Raw genomic sequence first — 23,888 nt, 5'->3', positions numbered from 1 at the left:
TTTTGATGTAATAAATGCAGCTGGGAGACAAATGGACTTACCTCAGAAATGTCTACCAGGCAATACTTCCATGAAATCCTCTCTTTTCACATTAAAATGCTTCTTTTTTTCTTGGGACTGTCCTGACTGTAACTTCATTATAATTCATTAAAGAAACAGAGTAGTAAAGAAGCAGTGTACAAATCAACTTAACTTGCAGACTGCTTGAGTTAGGGTTAAAAGAAAATTTCAGACTCAATGGCTTTTCTGTGGAACCACAAATTTTCTTTAGGAAGTATATTTAAGGTACATACGTGTATACAATACAACTTTTATATGTTTTGCTTACCACAGATTACATCATGTGTCTAGAACCTACTATGAATGTAAACATTTTCTGGCTCTAAAATAATTTTTTTTTCATTTTGTCTGAGAAAAAAATGTCCTAATTTCTATCCAGCATGTCAGTCACCAAGGTAGATTGCAGCTCAAAACACTCTCAGCTCTCTGCCTGAAGAATTTCAACTTTTTATTCTAACTTGTTGCTACCATTGTCTTCACAGCAGTCAAAACCTAAACAACACCTTTGCTGAGCACAGGAAATTTTCTTATAGGGGTGTATATGGAAGATTTGTTCTGTTTCTATACTAAAAGAAGATTGAAAGGGTCCTGGGAGGGAAATATTTGTTTTGGACTCTCACTTAGGTGTAGGGTGATATCTAGAAAGTATGAACAGATTCTTTGTATTCCCTCGAAATACTTGTTTTGTTTTTCTGTATTAATTTCTCTTTGGGGAAAGCTAGAGCAAGCCTTGTCCTCCAGCCCAAGTATCATCCTTGGAGCACACAGCATCTGCCCAGCAAGGACCAAGCCCAGCTAGAGCCAGGACAGCTCATTGGACTCAGAAATAACCAAATAAGAGTCACCAGTAAGGTGTGGCTGGTGCAGAGACAAAGCATACCCACTGAAGTGCGTTGAAGCCTTTCAGCGCACCACAGTTACTTTAATCATGTAATCTTTGGTGTTAAAGCACCCTGAGCTGGGAAGCAAAGGCACGAGGATTGGTAGCCAGACAAACCCAGTGGCTCTGCGACCTCTGCCCAGCTGTTATCAGGTGTTGTTTGCCAGGACACAGGCTGAACAGATACCCTCCAAACTGTGCTGTGAGCACACAGCTTCTTGTGGCTGTAAGCATTACAGCAGAATTAGGTTTGCATGTCTGATTCATGAACTGCCTGGTAGATAGCTGCTATCAAATTGTAGTTGTTACAGCTTTGAACTGCTTCGTAAACAGTCCCTGCTACAGTAGTTTTAAGTACACCAGTGCTATGGCTGTAATTTAGTAGAATGTATAACGTGGAAAAAAAGAATAAACATGAAAATTAACCTTTATCTTTCTTTTTCCAACAGACAGATTGTGCCAATTTTATCTGTGTTCTCCATCCGTGCAACTGGACCCATGTCTATGTCTGTGGCACAGGAGCATTTCACCCTCTGTGTGGATACATTGAACTTGGAACTCACTAAGAAGTAATTTAACTTTCTCACTAGTGTGACATGTCAAGGAATAGCCCTCATCTTGTTTAGCATTCATCATAGATTGGAAAATTGTCAGAATCTGTGGGTATTGATGATTCCGAGATTGCAGAAAGTCTCTGTCTTTCTGCCCCATTGCCAAAGAAGAAGCCATAATTCGTCTGCGCTGTTTTCAAGGTTGTTTATTTTTGCTTATCTATAACATGTTCTGCTGCCCTGCCGCAGCTCTGTCCTGCAGGGCAGCGTGTGGGGCTCTGCCCTCAGTGGGATGGTACAAACATTAAATACCAGAAACTACCTGTGCTGGATTTACAATAACGTGCCAATATCTGTCACCTACGTTGAACAGTGTGTCCCCAGCCTAAACCAACAGAAAAATGCCAACAGCACAGTGAAACATGGAGGGCATGAAGAAGGAGAAAAAGGACAAGGCACACCCAATTTCCTCCATCTTGTCCCCTTTGAACCCCTAATCTAGAAACCTAAAATTTTACTTTTGCACTCGTGCCACACTTAATTATTACTCGTATCAAACACTCAGAGCTTGTAATTCATCCTGTAGGATTGAAAACTCTTTTCCATGGACAGAGATCAGAGACAATGTCTCTCGGGGCTCTGTCCGGGGGGCTCCTGACCCCTGCCAGGGTCCCAGACCTGCCAGGGCAGCCAGAGGGAAGCCCTGGATTCCCACACTGTGGAGCTTCTGCCTTCCTCTGTCTCTCCTTCCTCTCCTTCTAATGCTCTTTATATGGAACATTTTTGGGTACCTGAACAACTTAAGCCTTTAAACCTTTCCAGACTAAATGGGCTGAGTGAATGAAGTTACTCCTATGACAAGTGATTTAAACTGGATTGGTTTTGTATTAAATGCTTTTCCAAAGTTTCTTGTTCTTTTGTACTTTGCCAGTGAAGTTTTGGGGGTCCTGAATGGGCGCTGAGGGGCACTTGGGGATCCCGGAGGGTCTGGGGGACACTTGTGGGACAGATGGGGGCGGATACCGAGGGTCTGTGGTGCGCGGGGCATGATGGGTGTTGTAGTCCCGGTTTTAAAGAGGCTCTATGGGGCCGCAGAGCATGACGGGAGTTGTAGGCAAAAGAAAAGATGGCGCAGGCTCCAGGCACCGCCCCCAAAGCCATGATCCCTGGCGCTGATTGGTTGGCGGCCGTGATGGGCGGGAGCCTCGGCAAATGGGAGGCAGCAGAGGCGGGAACAGCCCATTCAACCCCTCCAGTCCCTCCCAGCACAGCCCAGTACATCCCCCGTGCCCCTCCAATCCCTCCCAGCACAGCCCAGTTCATCCCCAGTACAGCCCAGTACATCCCCCGTGCCCCTCCAATCCCTCCCAGCACAGCCCAGTTCATCCCCAGTACAGCCCAGTACAGCCCCAGTGCCCCTCCAATCCCTCCCAGTACAGCCCAGTTCATCCCTAGTACAGCCCAGTACAGCCCCAGTGCCCCTCCAGTCCCTCCCAGTACAGCCCAGTTCATCCCCAGTACAGCCCAGTACAGCCCCAGTGCCCCTCCAATCCCTCCCAGTACAGCCCAGTCCCTCCCAATACACCTGAGTTAATTCCCAGGCCCTCTCAGTTCCCCCCAGTGCCATCCATATTCCGCTCCAGTGCCCCCCAGTTATCCCCACAGCGTTCCCGCCCATTGTGGGGCAGCGGCACAGACGGAATGTCCTGCGGCCCAAATCCCTGCTCCTGCCACACAGTGCCCAGCTTCTCCCCCTCCTCCTCCTCTCCCAGCACGGCACAAATTCCAGCTCGGAGGAGGCTTCCCCAGAGAGGGCTCCTGCTCCAGCCTGAGTGTCCCTGCAGAGGAACAGGGCATCTTTCAGGCACTTCCACAAGCTCAGGGTTCTTACTTCATGGGGAATCTGGGATGAAAATGGCCTTGTTAGGAAGGACAAAAGCGGAGGGAATGGGTTGGAAATTATTAGTAAAAATGTTCCATTGTACAGGGAAAGTTCACAAAATCATTCCCTGCTTTTTTCCTTTTCAGATTCTTTCAGCCATCCACTGAGAGGACCAGCTTGTTCTGGTGCTTTTCATGCACTGATTGTACTCTTGATTTATATCAGTGCTTGAGAGGTGGAAGCTTCTAAACTGAACACAGAAACAAACTCCCTCTGTCAGCCCATTTTCATCTTCTACATCACTTTCAAGATGTCCATGGGCATGTTGGAACGATTATCACACTGCTCTCCAGTTCTGGCTGCAGGCTCTGGAGATTCTTTCTCTGCATTCCCTGACAATTCCTGTGAGCCCGTCATGGTTTCTTAGGCTAGAGCAATAACAGTGAAAATCTCACCCAGGGCACAACTGCCCAGCCCACAAGGAAAAGAAAGAACAAGCTATAAAGTTCTTCAAATATTTGTCCCACTTTTCTGCAAGAGTCGAGCTGCACACACGGTGTGGGAAGCCAAGAGAAGCTGCAGCTGGTGGCACATCTTGTGACAGAAACTGCTCAAAGCTTCCTCATTCTCCAGCAAAAGTTCTTGGAAAGAGCAAACAGGATTGTGGAGAAGATTCTGGGAAAACTGAAAGAGTTTTTAAGAAATGAAATGAAAATGGAAAGAAATAATCCAAGATGTTTTTCTCTGTTTATTTTTATGCTCCCCTTTTCCATCTTACACTACTTCCCCATCCCATTAATTGCAAATGGATCTCACTTCTAAGATCCACAATTTGGCAAGTTTTAGACACTCTAAAATAGCATGAGCTACACACATTTTACCTTCCCCTGTTTTTGTTTTGTTTTGTTTTGTTTTTTGTTTGTTTGGGTTTTTTTGGTTTTGTTTTTTTTGGGTTTTTTTGGAAATCAATGATGGATAGGTACGTGCAGTTCTTGGGTCAGGTACAAATTCAGCATTCAGGGAATGCGCTCCGATAGCGTTTGACCCTCAGCAGGGACAATGCACAGCAGCGGCCGAGGGGATTCCTGTGCCCCTGGGCAGGAGTCAGGACTCTGGGTCTGGGCTGAACAGGGCAAAGTTCCCGTGTTTGGACAGAGGAAGGGGCTGTGCCCGGGGCGCGCGGGGCTCGGCCGTGGGGCGAGCGGGGAACGGACACGCGGACAAACGGCCTCGGTGCTTCAGTTGCAGAGGCAGCAGCGGCGGCGGCGGCAGCAGCGGCGGCAGCAGCGGCAGCAAAAGCAGTTTTTCTCTTCTTTCTCTTTCTCTTCTTTCTCTCCGGCCGTGGGACACCTTCCTCTCGGTGTCCCTCACCCGCTGTCCCTCCCCTCTCCCCGCCTCCTTCTCCCCCATGCCGGGCCGGGCCATGCCCCCGGCCCGCCCCCGGCCCCGGGCGGGGCTGCCCCGTCCCCGCCCCCGCCCGCCCCGCCGCGGTCTCGCCTCCGCCCGGCTCTGGGCGTGCTGGCGGTGGCGCTGCTGGGCGGGCATCAGTGCCTGGGGCTGGGCCCTTTGGCTCCGCCTGGCCCGAGCCCGGCCCCGGCCCCGGCGCAGGCTCCGGCCCCGGCCCCGGCCCCGGCCCCGGCTCCTCCCGGGCCCCGCGGAGGACACACGCGGCACGGCCGCTGCCGCCTCCGCCGCGGCTTCCCCGGCCCGAGCTCCGCCGCTGCTCAGCAGCGCAGCCGCCGGCCCCGAGCCTCCCGTGTCCCGTTCCCGAGACCGAAGGCCTGGGGATGGCCGGCCCGGGGCGGTTGAGGGGCGCTCGGGGGCCGCTCCTGGCCCCGGGCCGAGCGCTGACAGCCGCGTCCCGCCCGCAGGGAAGGCGCAGGAGGCGCTGCAGCAGCGGTACCGAGTGGGTTCGCTGCTGGGGCGCGGCGGCTTCGGCAGCGTCTTCGCAGCCACGCGGCTCTCGGACGGTGCCCCGGTGAGCGGCGGGGCCGGCGGCGGGCGCAGGAGGAGTAGGAGGAGGAGGAGGAGGCGGAGGAGGAGGAGGAGGAGGAGGAGGATGGAGGAGGATGGAGGAGAAGGAGAAGGAAGCAGGAGGATGGGGCTCGGCAGGGCGGGCGGCGAGCTGAACCCGGTGGTGCCTTTGGTTTGCAGGTGGCCATCAAAAGGGTGCCACGGAACCGCGTCCGGCACTGGGACGAGCTGGTGAGTGAGCGGGGCCAGCGGGAACAGCCGGGCCGTGCCGGGCGGGGATGAGGCGAGGCCCGGCATGGGGGAAGCCACCAGGACCCCTCGATGGGGAGCGGGCGTGGGGCCAGCGCAGGGCACAGAGCATCCCGGGCTGGCTGAGGGGTTCCCCAGCCCTGGCACGACATCAGTCCCACTGGTGGCACCGTGGTCCTCCCGCAGCCCGACGGCACCAGCGCACCCCTGGAGATCGTGCTGCTGGACAAGGTGTCCACTGGCTTCCCTGGTGTGGTCCAGCTGCTGGAGTGGCTTGAGCTCCCCAACAACATCGTGATGGTGCTGGAGCGGCCGGAGCGGTCTCAGGACCTCCTGCATTTCATTCGGGCACGGAGGTTCCTGTCTGAAGAGGTGGCACGGCAGCTGTTCCGCCAGGTGCTGGAGGCCGTGCGGCACTGCACCAGCCGTGGGGTCCTGCACCGCGACATCAAACCAGAGAACATCCTGGTTGACCTGGCCACTGGCCAGGCAAAATTGATCGACTTTGGCTGCGGCACCTACCTGCAAGACACAGCCTACACTCACTTTGCAGGTGAGCCTGGGCAGGGGTGTGCTCCCGGTCCCGCCATCTCATGGCCCAACATCTCACAGGCTGAGCTGGGTGTGGCAGCGAGGATTCTCCCTTTTGCTGTCAGTCAGGGTACTGAGCCTTCCCCTGAGTTGCTTTTGAGCGGGGCTGGGTGGGGAGGCATCTTCCAGCCCCACTGGCAGCCTTTGCCCACCACTCTGCCTGGGGCTGGGGTTGGAGCAGCAGCAGCCAGCCCGACAAAAGCACCCGTGGGTGGGGGTAGCAGAGGAGGGGGCCAGAACCAGTGCACCAGCCAGTTTGGTGTGCAGGTGAGAGGAAGGGCTTGGGCTGCTCCACTCACCTTGTTTGCCTTGGCTTCATAATATTTTTAGGGCACTGCAGGCAGAGAGGATAAGGAGATGATTTTTCCCCCAGCCCTGAGTGGGGTTTTGCCTTGCATGTCACGGTCAGGCTTTGCCGGGGCTTCTGCTGCCCTCTTCCAACACCAGTGGCTTCTTGTCCAGCCCTGAGTTTGTACACAAGTCCCAGGTGCTGGCGAGAGTGCAGCAGTCGCCCCGTGTGCCACTGGGGCGGCCCCTGCACGCCCAGGGATGCTGGGGCCAGGCTCTGGAAGCAGCAGCATCCCCCTGATGAACTCCATCTGTATTCCACAGGAACACTGTCATACAGCCCCCCAGAATGGACCCACTTGGGCTGGTACCATGGCGAGGCAGCAACGATCTGGTCCCTGGGCATCCTGCTGCACCAGATGGTCTGTGGGCAGCACCCTTTCAGGAGGGGCCGGAAGATCAGCTGGGACCATCAGCTCTCGCTGCCACAGCGGCTCTCTCCAGGTGGATCCTCATCTCTGGCCACGGGGGAATACCAGTGCTGGGAGACAGCAGCAGCTTGTGAGCATCTCGCTCTGGCAGCCGCTGAGGAGGTGCCACATGTCCTGCTCTCCTCCACAACAGGGAATTGATGGGAAAGTTTAGGCACAGCTCTGAGCACAAAAGCAGCATGGCCTGGGCATGGGAAGAGTGGGGCAAAGCAGACAGGAGCCTTCTCTAGCTGACCGGTGGTTTCTGGTTTCTCTGCCCAGAGTGCCAAGATCTTATCAGGTGGTGTTTATCCATGCACTTCTTGGACAGACCTTCATTAGAAGACCTGTTCTATGATCCTTGGATACAGGATATTCACCTGCCATAGAAAAAGGGAGAGAGCCACATGCACACTTTGCTCCAGGGCCCTGGTAAGTTACAGGTCCACACATGCCCTGGCAATCAGAAGCAAGGAAACCCAGACTTTTTTCCCTGCCTGTATCAATGCACTGGGATTGTTGGGTGGGAACACGCAGCCCTTGTGCTGGAGCTGAGCTGCTCTGCCCAGCACTGGTGGCTGCCATCCGAGCTGGTTTTGCTTGTCCTGCTTCCCTGACAGCTGGGGCCCTGGGCAGAACCCTGACAGCCTGGTCTGACCCCCAGGGAAGGAGAAGGAGTCCTTGGAGAAGCTGTACCATGTGGGGCTGCTGCTGCTGCTGGAGACAGTGAGGATGACATCAAGGATGACAACCTCTTCCTCAACCTGGCCACTGGCAGCTGAAGATGATGGACTTCTGGCACCGTCTTCAAAGCCAGGCTCCACAGCGAATTCGCAGATGAGTCCACAGCCGGGGAAATGCTCCCAGATTTGGGCATTGCTCAGACTGGCTGGGAACAAAAGTTTCTCCCTTTGCTGGAGCGGATGCAGCTGATCCTTCAGTCGGCTGCCCAGCTGCTTTTTGGCAGGGCTGGGGGCATGGGCTGGGGTGGATACAAGATGGGAGTTGGCTCCTGGCCCTGCCAACAGCCCCCAGCACCCAGCATGGCCTGGGCTGAGGCTGGGGCTGGGGCTGGGGCAGCCAGCCCGGCACAGAGAAACCCCCATGGCGGGAGCAGAGGTGGGACTCCAGAACCTGTGCAGGGGCTGCTTTGCTTTGCAGGCAAGGAAGGGCTTGGGCTGCTCCACTGCCCTTGTTTGCTTTGGGATCACCGTTATTTTGGGGGGCAGTGCAGGAGGGAAGAGAGAAAGTGTGGCCTTCTCTCCCCCATGGGTGGGATTTTCCCTAGCATGTAGGGGTTGGGCCTTCCCCAGACCTCTGACAGAGATAAGAGTTTTTTTCTTGTTTCCCCTTGTCTCTAATCTCTTTTCAACAGTTTGTTGTTTGTTTTTCTAGAGGAAGCGTTCTATGTAAGGTCCAGTCGGGATTGGGAAGTGCCTGGGAGCAGCTGCAGCGTGGATGGGCCGTGCCCTTGGAGAAGGCTGAGGACATCGTTTGGGACCAGCTTTTCTCCCAGCGGAGGATGGCGTGAGGTGAGTCCCCGTCTGCTTGGCATGGTGGGATCAGAGCTTTTGGGAGACGGCAACAAGCACAAGGAGGCTCCTGCTCTGGGCAGCTGCTGAGGGCTGGATGTGCCGTGGCTGGCTGCAGGCTGGGAATGTCCTGCCCTCCTGCTCTGCTCCCAAAGGCAGCAGTGATGGGCAGCTCTGGGCACAGCTCTGGGCACAGCCAGCATGGCCTGGGCTCTGTGGGCAGCTGGGACAAGGGGACAGCAGCCTTCAGCTGACGGGCGCTTTCTGGTTTCTCTCCTTGCAGCCGGGCTCTGCGGGTGCTGAGGCTGCTCTGGGCTCTGCCAGGGCTCTGCTGGGCTCTGCCCCGGGCACAGCTGGGCTGGCTCTGCCCTCACATTGCTCTGACAGCTTTGCATCAGACGAGCCCGTTGGAGCACAGTGCCTGAGCTTTCTGCTTTGGCAGGTGAGTGAGACTCCCCTGCAGGCCAGGAGATTGCAGCTGGGGACACACATCCAATTGGCAAGGACCCAAACTCCCCATAGTCCCAGCTGAACCCCTGGATCTCCGCAGGAACGCCTGGATCTCCACTATTCATTCTTCATTTCTTTTTGGCTGGAATTGTGCAGTTGCACTTTCTTCCTCCTCTAGAAGTGCCATGAGTGGCCAAAGCTGGCAAGTGAGCCGTGTTCCTGAGGCAGTGCAGTCTGGAGCTGATGGATGGAGAATTGCCCTTCCCACTTCCAAAGCAGAGCAAAAAGCCGTAAGTGGGATTTTTCATCCGTAAGAAACCCCTGACAATTTCAGAGGGAATGTGCAGCTCATTCCCAGAGTGAAAAGGAAGGTCATCTTCTAAAGGATTTGGGGTTTGACAGAGTTGAGATTCCCAGTCCTGCCTGGAGCTGGAAGGGCCCCAATCAATTTCCTATTGCTTCGACCACAATTTAAAATAAGAATGTTGGAAACAAACCCCAAAAACTGTAAAAAAGGCTGTTGAGGTCAGTAAGATGGATCCATGCCATCAGCACATTTACAGTGTAAATAACTGAGTTCTCTTTTTAAAAAGATCATTTATCTCTTAATGCAAAGTTACAGAAGTTGTTTCACTAACACTTGGATTTTATTTGTATCTTTTACAATTCATCTAATTGTATTTTTTTTCTTTTTCCTTTTTTTTTCTTTAAGCAGAGGTCCTGGCCCTCTTCCAGCCAAAAGGGAAAGGGCCCCACCAAGCCTTGTTACCCACAGACAACATGGTAAAGCTGAACACTAAAGGACCTTGGGGGCATTATTCTGGAATTAAAAAGTTGCCAGCTCCATGGACAACAGAATTATTGTTCCTAACCTGAATGACATTGAGCAAAAAGAATGAAGAACGGTGTCACTAACGTACTACTGACGTTTGCCAAAACACCTCCAGAGTTTCACCAAGGGATCAGTCATCAAAATGTTTTGAAAATTTAAAGACCAAGGTAGCCAAAGCACACAGTGTCACTAATTGCTGGGTATGTTCTCAGCTGAAGCTGGGAGGAATGGGGTTCCCTTGGAGGGCCCACCCTGTGGGGTGGCCAGAACTCTGTCAATGGGCTCTGCCTCGTAACGGAGTCAATGAAGGGACAGTTAGAGAAACCTGTGCTGTGGGACACGGGAATACAACGATCAGTGTGACAGGATTCACTCAGATTTCCCCTCAGGAGAAACCAAACCCTGTTACAGTTATAGAGGCTACAGTGTCAGAAGATTTCTGTGCTTTACCATCACTCCCAATGTCAGTAGAACTTGGGGTGCTGCAGCTGGTCAGTGTCAGTGTCACACCGCTCCCAGCTGCAGGGCCCCCATTTAGGGTCCTTCAGCAACGACCACACGGAAGACTTAGGGCCCAGAGAACATTTTCCACCCAAAGAGTGCCTTGGGTTTCCGAAAGCAAAGGATTCTGGTTCACCCTGTGCCCCATGTGCGCTGCCCCATCCCGTGGAGTTGACATGAATGAGCTGAATGGATTATTAGTAGAGGTAGTAAATGATACTGTTGAAATGCCCATTAGCACATCCTACGAGCTCCAACAAACACAAATGGGGACTCCAGAGAACCGCATGGCCTTGGATTATCTGCTTGCTGGCCAAGGAGGAACCTGGGCTATCAGGGCACGGGGATGTTGCACTGCTAGCAGTGATGGGTTTGAAGGCCAACAGTCAGGAATCACCTTGACAGAAGGAGCAGTAGAAGAGTGGCAGAAAGAAGAAAATTCTTCTTGGTGGGATTGGCTTCGTGGCTGCCAAATTAGAGGCTGCTGTGAAATGCATTCATGGCAGGGCCTGTCATCATTGCAGTGTGTGCACTTGGTGAGTTGCTGTGACACTTTGTGCTGGGAAGTGGAGTAATGGGACCTTTCTTAAAAGAGACAGTCTCAAGAAAAGAGAGGCATTTGATAAATAACAGAGAATAGCAACTATTTAGGCATGTTTTAAAAGGAACGTGAATAGCTCTGAGTAATGAAGTTAAACTGCACTTAATTGTAGAACAAGAGGAGATGCCTTTATGCCTAATACCTAAATCTAAGCTGTGTTACTGAAAGAATTGTTACAAAGGTTGTAGTTGATTGTAGGTCTCAGGACCGATCAAAGTACCAAGGCCTGAACAGGTTGTGATCAGGGCCTGAACAGGCCCTGAGGCAAAGCTCACCTCTAGATGAACCTTCCAAGCAAATGTTGTATTTGTATCCACTCATTAAGGAAGCATGATTAACAACACGATCAATGCATGTGTTCCTTGCTAAAACATGGATTTATCTTTCTGTATTTAGAAACAGACAAGGCCCCATCTGGCCTTGTTTGGGGGTGAAGGATCAAAGTCAACTCCCTTGGTTCCTCCTTCAGCCCTGGCCAGGCTTTGGGAGAAAGCAGTCAGGAGAATGAAAGCAGATGTTCTCGCAGTGGCAGTGATGCCAGCTTGTTTGTTTAACAGTGTAAAAGCTGGGTCCTCTCACAGCTTTGGGCTTGGAGCCTCATTGCTTGCAGAGGTGGAGGCACCTGCAGGAATTCCCAGTGTCTGGGAGTGGCTCTCCAGTCCTTGGCTTCCCCCAGCTGATGTGTGGCTGTGGATGATGGTAAAGCCTGAGGCTAACTGGTGATGGATCTTTCCTTAATCACTCCAGGCAATCTCTGGTAGCAATGACTGGATGCATTGCTGAGCTTCTTTTGTAATGCTTTGTTAATGATGATGTGCTTTGCTGAGCTTATCCTTTTGTAATTCTTTGCAGCTGTGCATGATATAAATGACACAATTCCTTCAGTTGGTGTCTGTGTCTTTGGTGCTGACCCTGCCCACTGGTGAGACAGGGCCCCCTCCAGCCTAGAGTGTTACCTAGGAAGAGAAAAGCCATCACTCTATTATAAATTATGACACGGGACCAATTTGTGTCACTTTATAAAGAGAATTTTATTAATTTAGCAAGCAAGCAGTACGGGCAAATGCAGCTCCCCCCAACGGCTCGCCCCGCACCTCCCGGTCTTTCAGTTCTTATACCCCTTCAGTTCTGGACTTTATGATATTCTCGACGTGCTCTGCATCTGCGCGGCGTGTTGCTAGGGGTCTTTTTTCTGCTGTCTGGTGGCCCTCCTGCCCCACTGTTTCCTGTGACTTACACAATCCCTGGGACTTTTCCTGATGAACAAAAACTATGCTATTGTCTTTCACACGTTAGAATTTTTTTAAGCATTCATTCTTGCTTTACACAGTGTAAATGATGAGCTTTCATCTTTCAGCCGGAATTTGCAACAGCTTCTCAGGCTGACTGACCTCAGGAAGACCATCAGAATCACTAAGTTGTGGTCGGGACATTAAAGCTCATCCCATTCCACCCCCTGCCGTGGGCAGGGACACCTCCCAGTGTCCCAGGCTGCTCCAAGCCCCAGGGTCCAGCCTGGCCTGGGACACTGCCAGGGATCCAGGGGCAGCCACAGGGGCCTGCCCACCCTCACCGGAAAAAACTTCCTCTGATACTCATCTAACCCTGCCTTCCTTCATCCTGAGGCCATTCCCATTCCAATGGCTCCGTGTCCCTGTGAGGAATCCCTCTGCCTCAGGCCACAAGCGCTTGTACAGAGCACCCCACACCAGAGTTCCAGGGGCTCTGGGGGCACACGAGCACTCCGAGCCCTTGGCCGGGCTTGTCCTCAGCGCCTTCCCCGCGAAGCCCCGGCTCTGTGCCCGGCGCTGTGCCCGGCCAGGACCGGCCCTCCCCAGCCGCACCCGCCGGGCGGCTCGGAGCGCTCCCGGCCCGGGCCCGCGGCGGGAGGGAGGAGGAGGAGGGAAGGAGGGATGGCGGCGGGGCCGGCGGGGCCGGCACTCACCGAGCAGCGGGATGCGGCCGCTCCCCTCGTCCTCGGACCCCCGGCTGGAGGTGCCGCCCCGGCGCACACCGACACCGCGGGCACGGGGCCGCGTCCGCCTGCCGCTCCCACTGCTGCCGCTCAGCCCGGCCGAGCCCAGCTCCGGCAGCGGCAGCGGCAGCGACAGCGGCAGCGACAGCGACAGCGACAGCGGCAGCGACAGCGGCAGCGACAGCGGCAGCGACAGCCACAGCGAGTGCTCCGGCTCCGGCCGCAGCGCCATCGGGTCCTGCCCGCCCGCCGAGGGAGCGGCGGTGCCGGCGGACACCGGCTCCGAGCGGCCCCGAGGGAGCGGCGGTGCCGGCGGACACCGGCTCCGAGCGGCCCCGAGGGAGCGGCGGTGCCGGCGGACACCGGCCCGGAACCGCCCCCGCCCCGCCCGCCGGGGCTGCCCCAGAACCGCTCCCGGGACCGGCCCGCGCCGCCCCTGCGGCGTTTAGAGCTCGTAAGAGCACGGAACCAAGACAAAGGGTGTGGTTATTGCGGTACATCGGTTTCATATGAGGCGTTTATCAGGTGATTCCTAAGTCAGAGACGCCCCTGAGCTGCAAGTGTTATAAATTTGCGCCACAACGGAACATTATCCAATTAAGAATTTTATTAATTTACAGCAAGTAGGATATGAACAAGGGTAACAGCGCTGGGCAGCAGACAGAGAACTTCAAAAACCGAAGCTCCACTGACTGCTACCTTGATTCGCTCAAACTTTCTCCTTTTATTCCAATTTCTTCTTCTGTCTCCCTGGAATTTGCAAGCTAATTCCTGCCGTTATCTTGTGTTTGTATAAGCAGTCTCTGGTGTGAATGGTTGTTGTGATCTTATCTTGCATCAGCTGTGTCAGATCGCTGTTTGCATACCTCCATTGCCTAACCTTATCTCAATAGACAATACCTCAGTCTGTATTTTTCTCACAGTTGTCTAACCTTTACATATATCTTAATAAACAATATCTCAATCTGTAGTTTCTTACACAAGAGACCCCCAGGGACCATCCAGTGCCACCCCTGCCCTGCCCAGACACCAACAGTCCCACCCTGGGCATCCCTGGCAGCGCTCTCCAAAGGCTCCTGTCGCTCTGGCAGCCTCGGGGCCGTGCCCGTGCCCTGGGGAGCCTGGGCAGTGCCAGCACCCTCTGGGGAAGAGCCTTTCCCGATCGCCACCCTAAACCCCTCCAGGCCCAGCTCCAGCTCTTCTCTGGGTCCTGTCCCCGCTCACGGGCAGCAGAGACCGTGGTGAGCTCTGACCTCCGTCTCCTCCAGGCTGAAGAGGCCAAGTGCCACCAGCCGCTCCTGGCGTGGCCCCTCCAGACCCCAGCCCTTTCCATCCAGATGCCATCAGGAATGTTTTCCAGCCCGGCTGTGCTCGGGAGCTGCCAGGAACAGTGCACTGCTTGGAGAGAAGGGTTTGTGATCCAGCTGGCACTTGTCCACCCTGTCCCTAGGTTACAGCGCACCCATCTCAGTTTAAAACATCCTGAGGAATAACATGAGTGACCGGCAAGAAGCGAGGATTGCGTTTTCAGGGCTCCTCCTACATCTCTGCCATACATTAACACCCATTGCCATGAGGTGTTTTCAGTCCCCAGGCAGCCCTTGAGCTGCGGGACCCCAGAGTGACTGGCACAGGCACCAGTAGTGCAATTCTCTTTCTGAGGGCGCTGCAGTGCTGTGAAGCAAAGTAGTGGGTCAGAGTTCTGTGCTGGCTTAAAAGGCACCACTGACATGGCTAACAGAACAAACTCCTTGGAGTATTTCTGGTGTTATGAATATTACTGGGATTACATAGATCCAATTCCAGTAGATGGAAGCAAGCTGAAGGTTAATCAATGTAAGTATTGTGGAGTGGTAGGTGCTAATCTTGCGCAGGGAAAATGTTGCGTACCTTGTCTCCCTGACCTGGTTTTGTTTCCTTGCAATGGAGTCCATGCCAGTGCCTGGTTTGTGTGAATGGGTGTTATCCTTCAGGCTGGATAATTACTAACAAACACTCTGGGCTTTATCTTACCATATTTGAAGCTGTAAGACTGCTGACACTAATTCTTGTTTACAAGGACAGATTTTTTTGAGTCATTTGCTAAGGGGAAATTTGATGACTTGTGAATCTGCAGTGTGGGGTGTTAGTTACCTGTGTGCTGCTGTCACCAAAGTTCACTGAAAGAGCAGAGGTTTTCATTAAAATACTGGGTTTTCATCTTGGGACAAGGCTGACATTGCAACTGGTAAACATTCCGACTTTTGTCTTTCCAGTAGCCAGGAACAATAAGCTGCAAATGTATTCTTTGGCCTTTCCTCTTTTGATTTAGTGCTGCTGAACTAATAAAGTAATAGTGTCCATTATTCTGCAAATGCTTTGCTGCTGTGGAAACTGATTCTGCTGGGCTTTGCAGTTTATTTCCAAAGGATATGAAGTAGCATTCACCCATCTCACCTTGCCATAGCTCGTTCCATTTCACACCTGGCTTTGCACAGTTAAACAGCAGTGTCTTGTTATGGCTACTTGTAGTGGCAAATGATTTTGGTTTTTCTAATGTAACTGCACTGGTCAGGTTTCGCTAAGATAAAATGACAAGCTGCGCCCCAGGGGATTAACCGAGGGTGATGGGTGGACTGACAAAGACCAAGGGAGAGCAGGCAGGGTGTGTTGGAGTCACTTGGGCTGCAGGCAGTGCTTTCCCTTGATTTCTGTCAAGCGTCTGCCTGTGGTTGTATCTTCAGTTCATTAACAAAGTTACAGGCTTTACTCATTGCTCTTTAGTTTACTGAAGATGGCTGCAACTGTTCGGATGTAGATTCAGAGACTAAAGTTGTTTTTCCCAAGGTTATCACAGTGAAATTATTACATATTCCAGGAAAATGTAATGGCCTTTAAGAATATCTTCATGTCTCTCTCACTAACAATGAGAGAAACTGCCTTTCTGATGGTGAAGGTTGAATTCTGTGTTAGGAGTTGCTTGTCCTTTGCTTGCTTGGACAGCAGTAGGAAAAAGGAGCAGAAAGTTACTCTGAACCACCTCTAGAAAAGTTTTGCTGTGCATTCAGATCAGCCGAGGGTTTATTGCCTCTGAACTTAGAGCACCACACCTTAAAGAAAGTGGTGTGATTATCCACATCCTTCCCTACAGAAAATCCTGCACTCTAATGTTGTAGAGCAACATTTGGTGCTGCTGGGACCAGGCAAATTATGAGCGGCTCCTCTGATTCTCTTAATTTTAAAGTTAGGACAGATGATTACCCCCAAATTCCGCTGGGGAAACCCCAAACTGCTTAGCTAAGCTAGATGTAAGTCTCTGGCATGTGGCTGGTGTAGCAAAACCCAAAAATCAGGAATAAACTTTCTCCCTGTTTTCTCCTTAATAACATTTTTCTACCGTTTGGATCACCTGGTGCATAACAGAGGTGGCATTTGTGTTGTGGCACTTACCTCCCCGGCAATTGATGGGGTATTTTTCTTCAGCTGCCTGTTTTCTTGAAATTTGTAAAGACTGTGCTTCTGAGGCAAGATGCTTGCCCTCTGTTAAATTTAATTGATATTTGTTGCCAGTTTTATGGAGGAAATTACCCCATATGTGCCTAAGAGTGACCTCATCAGCCTTATTTCCATTAAAAAGCAGGGTAAACTGATCTCATAGTGACTTTTTAGTCCCACTTGTTCTGACTCCCCTCCTCCCACCCCTGAAAGAAGTAGAGAAGTCTGCCACCTTTCAGGCATTTTTATACTCTAAGAAGATGAAAATAGACATTTTTCCATGTCAGCAGCCTAGGAGGAGTAGAGAGTGCATCCTCTTGGTACTATTATTCTTCCTTCTCCAAATACTAGTGGGAGAACACTGGATTACAAGTTCTAATGAAAACACCAAGGGAAACAATTTCCAACAGCTGGTTGGGATTTTTCATTGTTTGGAGTAAAGGTACCAGTCAAGCAATGAATAGACTTTGTCTGTCTTTGCATAACATTTACATTCTTATTCCCTGAGAAGCTGTGCTGGGATTATCAGCTCCATGTGCTCAGGGCCATTGCCGGGGCAGCCCCAGGGAATTGTACAGTTCCATAGCCCTGCAGTGGGATTGCAGTTCCCTCATTCAGTTTTGTCTGCTAGGAGATTTTTAAATTTTTTTGAATGTGAAACACAGACCTAATTCTCTGCACTTCTTTTCCTCTGTTATGTGGCCGGTCCCTGAAACTTTTTGAGATTGAATTTTTCTCATAAAAATGAATCTAAACCCAGAGAAAAAGCCACGGTCTTGCTTTCTATTTATAATGTTGTGCATCTCTCTCAGTTGTGTACAAAAATAATGAAAATCTTAATTGGCCCATGATCTAATAGGCTATTTATAAGCATGCACACACAGATGCACAAAATGTGATGGTAAAATTTAGCAATAGGAAAGCTTTTTATAGATTGGTAAAATATGAAAATACAGGATTCCAGTTAAAGAACAAAAAAAAAAAAACCACCAAAAAAAAAAAAACCACCAAAAAAAAAAAAACCACCACCACCAACAAAAAAAAACACAACACCAAATGAACAAAAAAAAAAACCAAACAAAAGCAAACAAGCAAACAAAAACCAACTAATTGCAGAATTTAAACCCAGGAAATTTTGGTTCAATCTCCACCTGATCTGTGGAGCCAATATATTTGGCTTCAGTGAATTCCATGAAATCTGTTATAACTGTTTTTAAAAGATAAAGCCAGAATGACTCTGACATGGAATTCTATAAATCCAGACTCTTAATTTCTGTCGCAATGGTGTGGAACACTTCAAAACATTGGGCTTTTCAAAATGTCCCTGCGCAAAGGAAGAATAAAATAAGCTACCCCTCCCCACTGATATTTTTCAGTAGCCCAGCCCAAACTCCTGTTTCTGATAAGGGTACAGCTGGGCCAGCTCTAGTTTTGGGTTTAAAAGGAGCTGGGCTCATTCTCTTAATCTCTTTGTGGCTTTGATGCCAACACATACCGAACCTTTTCACAAAGAAGCACTCAATCAAACATACTGGACCTGTTTCAAAGAACACAGTGTTTTCTATACTTGCAGAGGGAAGATTTATTTTATCTTGGTCAGTATTTGTCTCTGGAGTCAGTGACCCTTCTTTTTCCACCTCATCTGAAGTGAGCCACCGGCTGTGAGTGCAGGGCAGAGCACCCAAACTTCCCAAGGCCACCCCAGCACCACAGTGACCCCAGGAAGGAGCGTTTTGGAACCAGTGGCCAAAGGTGGTGTGGGGGCGGGAGCGGATCCGTCCCCTCCCTCAGTGAGCCCAAGGCTCGGGCAATAGAATTGGCACAGCACTGAAGCCTCCATGAACGAGCAGCTCCCTTTGCTCCCCCAGCACCTCACGCTCCCACTGAACCGGCTGTGGACACACTTTGGCACTGCAGCCCTCTTGTTCCTGAAATAAACCATGGGCTCCTGGCAAAGCGGGCAGCAGCTTGCCCTCTGCCATGGTGGCTGCAGGGGCACTGCAGCTGAAAAGGGCAAGGGCACATTCTCTTCCACTGCACTGATGTGCTGGGAGGGGCACAGGCACTTGGCAACAAACTCCCCTTGCTATTTCTCTTGGCATAAACTGCTTTCAAGGCTGGAATTCCCTTCCTGAGGGCCTCTCCTCAAAGATCCTGCAGGATTAGGCAGTAACCACTCAGGCTTCCTGCACTGTGGTTGTGTAAAAGGAGCCACGTTCCAACATCTGCACAGGTCCAGTCACCAGAACACTCTCTGGAGGCTTTTTCCAGCCCCTCCCTCATCCCTGCTGCCATACCCTGTTAGGAGGCTCCCAAGACCTTCAACAAATTGGCACTTGGAGTCCTCTCTCTGAAAGGAGAAACAGAATGGATCAAACAGCACACCTTTACTAGAGATGATAAACCACCTTGCTGTGATTTATTTCTGTCATGCAGAATGCACGTGACAGAATTACTCTGCTGTGCCCACAGACTCCACAAAGCAGGAGGCGGACTAACAACACAACAGACATGGAAATGAATGTGAAATTGCAGGGTAACAGAGGCATATTGCTAAAAATTTACTGTTCCTAAAAAATGGCAGGAGAAGTCTGTGTACTTGAAAATCTCAGAGTTCTTGCAAGACGTAAATGAAGTATTCATTTTTAAAGCTTTTTCCACTTTATCATCATGTTACTGAGCAAAATACTCGGCTTAAAAATAAACATATTTATCCCTCATGTATTCAATTCTGGCCATCAAAGGAGCCATTGTGAGCAAGGCAAGTCTAGAAATGTTTTCTGGAGTGCCCAGAAATCATTAATGAAAAACAGCATCCAATGAGATTTGTTAAGGCTTTGAAACCCTCCTATGTTATCATTTTTCTAGGTTTGAAACATACTGTGAGAAAACAATTTTAGGACTGATGAAACTATTAAAGCCAGTCACACACAAAACTTGTCCTTTTTGCTTGAGTTCTGTTTGTTTATTAAGCCCCACTTCAATTCCACTTCTCCCAGTTCCAGCACTGAAACCCAGTGAAGTGCTTGAAAGGAGCCACTGGTGTAAACTTGCACCCCCTGCCCTGTCATCCTCTCTGCTGAGTCCCCCACGCACTGTCCTTGGCATGACAATCATCCAGTATCTCTGTGGAAACCTCACGTCTCTTTTCTTACGGTAATCCCGATACACTCACCCAACAAACGCACGCTCACGTCCCCGGTCAAGGCTGGAGAACTTTTACCTTCACTGTTTCTCTGCTCATCCATCTCTGTCAAGCCCAGGGACATGCAGGACCCCCTGTGCTCTCCCAGCTCACCCACGTCCTGGTGAGAGGAGGCAGCTTCTCTGGGCACCCTGTGCCAGGACCTGTCCACTCTCCCAGCCAGGAATTCCTTCCCTAGACCCCATCCATCCCTGCCCTCTGGCAGTGGGAGCCATTCCCCGTGTCCTGTCCCTCCAGGCCTTGTCCCCAGTGCCTCTCCAGCTCTCCTGGAGCCCCTTCAGGCCCTGGAGGGGGTTCCGAGCTCTCCCTGGATCCTTCTCCTCTCCAGGTGAGCACCCCCAGCTCTCCCAGCCTGGCTCCAGAGCAGAGGGGCTCTACCCTTCAGAGCACCTCCATGGCCTCCTCCGCGCTTGTTCCAACAGCTCCACATACTTCTTGTGCTGGAGCCCAGGGCTGGGGCAGCTCTGCAGGTGGGGTCTCACCCAGGTGGGGGAGAGAGGCAGAATCCCCCCCATTCCCCCACCTCTTTTGATGCAGCGTTGATGCAATTTTGGCCGTGCATGACACCCATCTCTTCCCCCACTGCGTAACTCCAAGGGTTAACTCTCCTGGCAAGGGCCCTCCGCCCTCCAGCAGAGTCCCTTGTTCTTACCTGCACACCTGCACACAAACCAGGCACTGCCACAGTGCCTTCCAAAGGCCACGCAACAGCTCTCTCTACTTAGGCCACAGTGGAATCCTGAGACACGGAGAGGTCCTGGATGGAATCCACGGTCCGACTGCAGCCCACACGTCTCTGCAATACAGAGCGATTTGGTGCCAGCTTTGATGGGTGCCTCTGGGAGAGCGGGGAAGGCTGATGCCTGTACAAGCCCTGCCCTGAGCTATCCATGTCCCAGTCCCTCTTGTCAGCACTGCACGATCCCACAGAAATAAGACAAAAGGTCTGGAGCACAGGACCACTGATTTCAAACCCATCTGCCTGCCAAGGCAGCTGATGATCACACTGCTGGGATGCAGAGCATTAACATTTGCTTCAATGATGTGTATTAACATCCAAAATGACACAGAAAAATAAGGGTTTGTGGCCAGAGATGGTTCCTGGCCAAGGCTGGCACAGGATGCTGATAGCCATGCACAACACAATTCTTCTGGCTATCACCTTCATACCAGACAGTGTAAAGTTGGAGAGAAACCCAAGCTGGATGCCCAGAGAGTTGGAAGATCTGCATGTCTCATCCCTCATCCAAGTTTCTTGCTCTGGGACAGGCTCAGTCCAGGGCCCCGGGGCTCCCTGTTGGCTCCAGACAGATCTCTTACCATGAGGAACTCCATTCAGTATTTGGATGTGGGGCACGAGCACCCTCACAGTAAAGTACAGATGTGCAGCTGCCTTCATCCTTCCAATCACACCTCCCTCAGAAAATTATATCAGACATTGTCACTGCACTTGTCTTTGTCCAAACCCACAGAGTCTGGAATTAGCTTCCCTGTCCTTTGAAAGACTTTTTCAGTTGTGTCTTAGCTCAGCTCCAGTTCTGTGATTTTGCCTGGGCCCAGGTCAGTCGCAGCACTGCCTAAGAGTGACCTGCCCTAACCAGATGGGTCTCTGGGTACTGGGGCACTGGAACTCTTCCAGCCTCTTCTCTGCTGTTCCAGGGGTGCTTAACAGCTAACAGAGCTGGCCAGAGCTCTCTTCAGACAGTCCCCAGGTCCCTGGGATGCAAGTTCTCCAGCTGATTTTAAAATATGGATAGCTAGCTGGTGGTATTTGGCTGCTTGATAGACAGGAAAGAAAACATCCTTTTTTGCTAAGAATTATTTTTTTGTCTTCCTTCTGTCAAACAAAGAGGAATGCTGTCTTGAATACACCTGCAGCATAGCAAAGAAAATTCCAAACCTGCCGGGCTGTGCTGGGCCCGCTGCTGAGACACATGCACAAACAATCTTTTTTGTTCTTCAAAAAGATAAAAATGCCTGTAATAAAACTTACAGTAAAGTAATATTGTCTCTCAAACTGTTCAAGAAAAGGGACATTGGAGCTTTAATGCCCCAATGTGAAATGTTGAATAAAATCTTCCCCCGAGTTTGCACCCAGTAATAAAATACTATTTTTTTCTGACAAAACTAGGTAGGTCTATATGAAAACAGCTCAGGAGGCTCTCACGGTGATGAGGACAGAGCAGAGAAGAACATTAAAGGTGACGTGTTAGTTCCCTGAATTAATGCCCTGATGGAGCCAAATTGTTTTGCAAAGAGACATAACAGTTTCTTCCCCTTGTTTCCGAGTGTCTGAGTCACCCTGTAACTCATAATCTGCACTAGGGCAGATCAATCTGACATGAGTAAGTAACATATCTGGCTCCTGTGCTCCAAGCCACATGTCTCCAATGTAAATGGAAGTCAGGAATACAGAAACAGCTGTGGGAAAAAGAGAAGACAAAAATCAGAACAGATATTCTTCTATTTCCCCACAGGATTACCAAGCTAAGCTGCTTGGTACCTCCTGGACTATGTTTTAAAAGAGTTCCCTAACTCTTTTCCTAGCTGGAAAATCTGGAGTGGCTTTGCCCATGCAAAGCCAACAATCCTACTCACAAGAAGGAACAAACCAGTTTCCTGTTAAATAAAGCAGTAGGAAATCTGACCTGTCAGATACTCTCACTGACCAGCAATAGGGATCAGCATCCAGGCCCACGTGGAGCTGGGTTTTTTTGCAGACTATTTTCCCTCTTGGAATTATATTTCTTTCACATCTTTTATTCCATTTTAGTCCCTGAAAGGGAAGTTTCTTAGAGGGAGTGGGAGTGTTGAAGTGTCAGAAAACCTCACAGTGTGGCCACACTCTGTGCTGCCCACTCCTGCCCCCGTCCCACCAAAGACACAGCTTCTGCTTTGGGAAGCCACGAGCCTGGGTGGATACGGGAGAACTGATTGAATGGATTTAAAAAGCCATGGAATTTCCTAGTGTCTCCCACCACTGCCTTGTAACATAAGTGATAAGAACAAGACAAGTCACCTGTCTTGTCCGCATCCTCTTCCACCGCTGCTGATAGGCACAGAGATTTCAGAAGCTCGTGGAAGGTGCTGAACAGGCCCTGCTCCTCCATTAGCTGCAGCACGATGGAACTGAGCCCACCGAGCTGCCTGGAGAGCCCAGCCGAGGTGCTGCTGGCCTGGCAGGGCGGGTGCAAAGCTTGAAGAGGCTGTTCCTCAGTGTCTCATCCCTGAACATCTCCCGCGCGGCCGCCGGGTGTGGCAGGACGCGGTTCCGCAGCCACCTCGGTGCTGGGGACACGTCCTGCTCCCCGAGGGGCTCTGCCCAGCCAGGGACCTCACGCCACGCAGTGACAATGTGAACAGATGCAGAGGTGACAGCCGCTGCCTCACCCCCACCTTCACCGGCTCTGAGGGTCTCCCATCCGTGTGTGGAGGGTGGTGCTGGGAAAACAGGGTCCCAGTGGGCAAGGATGGAATTCAGATGTTCTCTGCATTTCTCCAGCTCAGGCACTTCCACGTCTGCAGCAGGGTCATCTTCTTCCACCCCGTTCTTTTTCTGAGTGTGACGATACACACGAGATGAGGCTTGAGGTTTGTTCTTTAATATTTTCTGTAAGAAGATAACCACCATCAAAACAAACATCAGATACTCCAAAGGATTTTCCTAGAACAAAATTGTGAAGCAAGGTGTTCTCCTGTGCTGATTCAGTTGTTACAATGGCAAGTACCAGCCTCGTTTAGCAGCCTCATGGAGCCTGTGCTGTTCAAGGGGGCCCCGGGAGCTCCAGGGACTCCAGGCTGGAACCCTGTTCCAAACTGGACCACCCAGCCTGGGCACGAGAGAAGCTCCTGAAGCCTGGAGCAACACAACCCACACATGCACTAAGTTACAGGCATCACTCCACAAACCCTCTTCACATCTTTCTGAGGAGTTTTAAAGGGTGAAGAAACTGTAGAAAAGCTAAAGCTTTTACAGAATCCCTAAATACATGACACTTTCTTAACTGATACAGAACATTTAAACAAACCTACAGAAGCTTTAATGTGCACCAAAAGCAGCTGCTGCTGCAGGAAACCAGTGCTGCTGTAAGAACTCCCACTCCCAAGTTCCTTGCACTTTTTGTTCACAAAGAGAACAAGAGAAGTCACACAAGTCCTGGCTTGTTTTCCTTTCTTCAAAACTGGTGACAACAAGAGACACCAACTATTAACTTTCAGTTGCTTTACTTATTTATTGTTTTTACTTACACATCTCTTTCAGATCCCCATTCACAGCTTTGAGCACAAAGCCTCCAGGCACTGCTTCTTCTCTTAAGATTTCATTAAAAATACCCCTTTTCAAAGCCTGACTCAAGATTTGCCACTAAGTTTCA

General features: G+C 51.1%; 1 protein-coding gene and 2 long non-coding RNA genes across 3 annotated transcripts in view; 2 read left to right on the top strand and 1 right to left on the bottom strand.

The window, feature by feature from the left end:
- The window catches only part of LOC140681105 (uncharacterized), a 399,832-nt gene that overhangs the window by 143,363 nt on the left and 232,581 nt on the right, over positions 1–23,888 (bottom strand). The gene's annotated exons all lie outside the window — the stretch shown is intronic.
- On the top strand, positions 2,618–6,566 carry LOC140681038 (serine/threonine-protein kinase pim-1-like). The gene is made up of 5 exons (XM_072920197.1): positions 2,618–2,699; positions 4,960–5,351; positions 5,528–5,578; positions 5,783–6,145; positions 6,561–6,566. The coding sequence occupies exons 1-5, from the start codon at positions 2,618–2,620 to the stop codon at positions 6,564–6,566; spliced, it is 894 nt and encodes a 297-aa protein (XP_072776298.1).
- On the top strand, positions 7,687–9,785 carry LOC140681115 (uncharacterized). Its single transcript, XR_012052361.1, has 4 exons — positions 7,687–8,477; positions 8,761–8,919; positions 9,106–9,217; positions 9,643–9,785. It is a non-coding gene; the product is annotated as an uncharacterized lncRNA (long non-coding RNA).

The sequence above is a fragment of the Taeniopygia guttata genome, chromosome 31 (assembly GCF_048771995.1).
Source record: "Taeniopygia guttata chromosome 31, bTaeGut7.mat, whole genome shotgun sequence".
NCBI classification, from domain to species: Eukaryota; Metazoa; Chordata; class Aves; order Passeriformes; family Estrildidae; genus Taeniopygia; species Taeniopygia guttata.
This window is presented reverse-complemented; position numbering and strand designations above follow the sequence as displayed.

Coding starts and splice junctions, on each gene's coding strand:
- LOC140681038 (XM_072920197.1), top strand. CDS start 2,618: ATGGCGCAGGCTCCAGGCACCGCCCCCAAAGCCATGATCCCTGGCGCT. Junction 2,700..4,959: donor CGTGATGGGCGGGAGCCTCG/GCAAATGGGAGG, acceptor GCCTGGCCCGAG/CCCGGCCCCGGCCCCGGCGC. Junction 5,579..5,782: donor TCCGGCACTGGGACGAGCTG/GTGAGTGAGCGG, acceptor GTCCTCCCGCAG/CCCGACGGCACCAGCGCACC.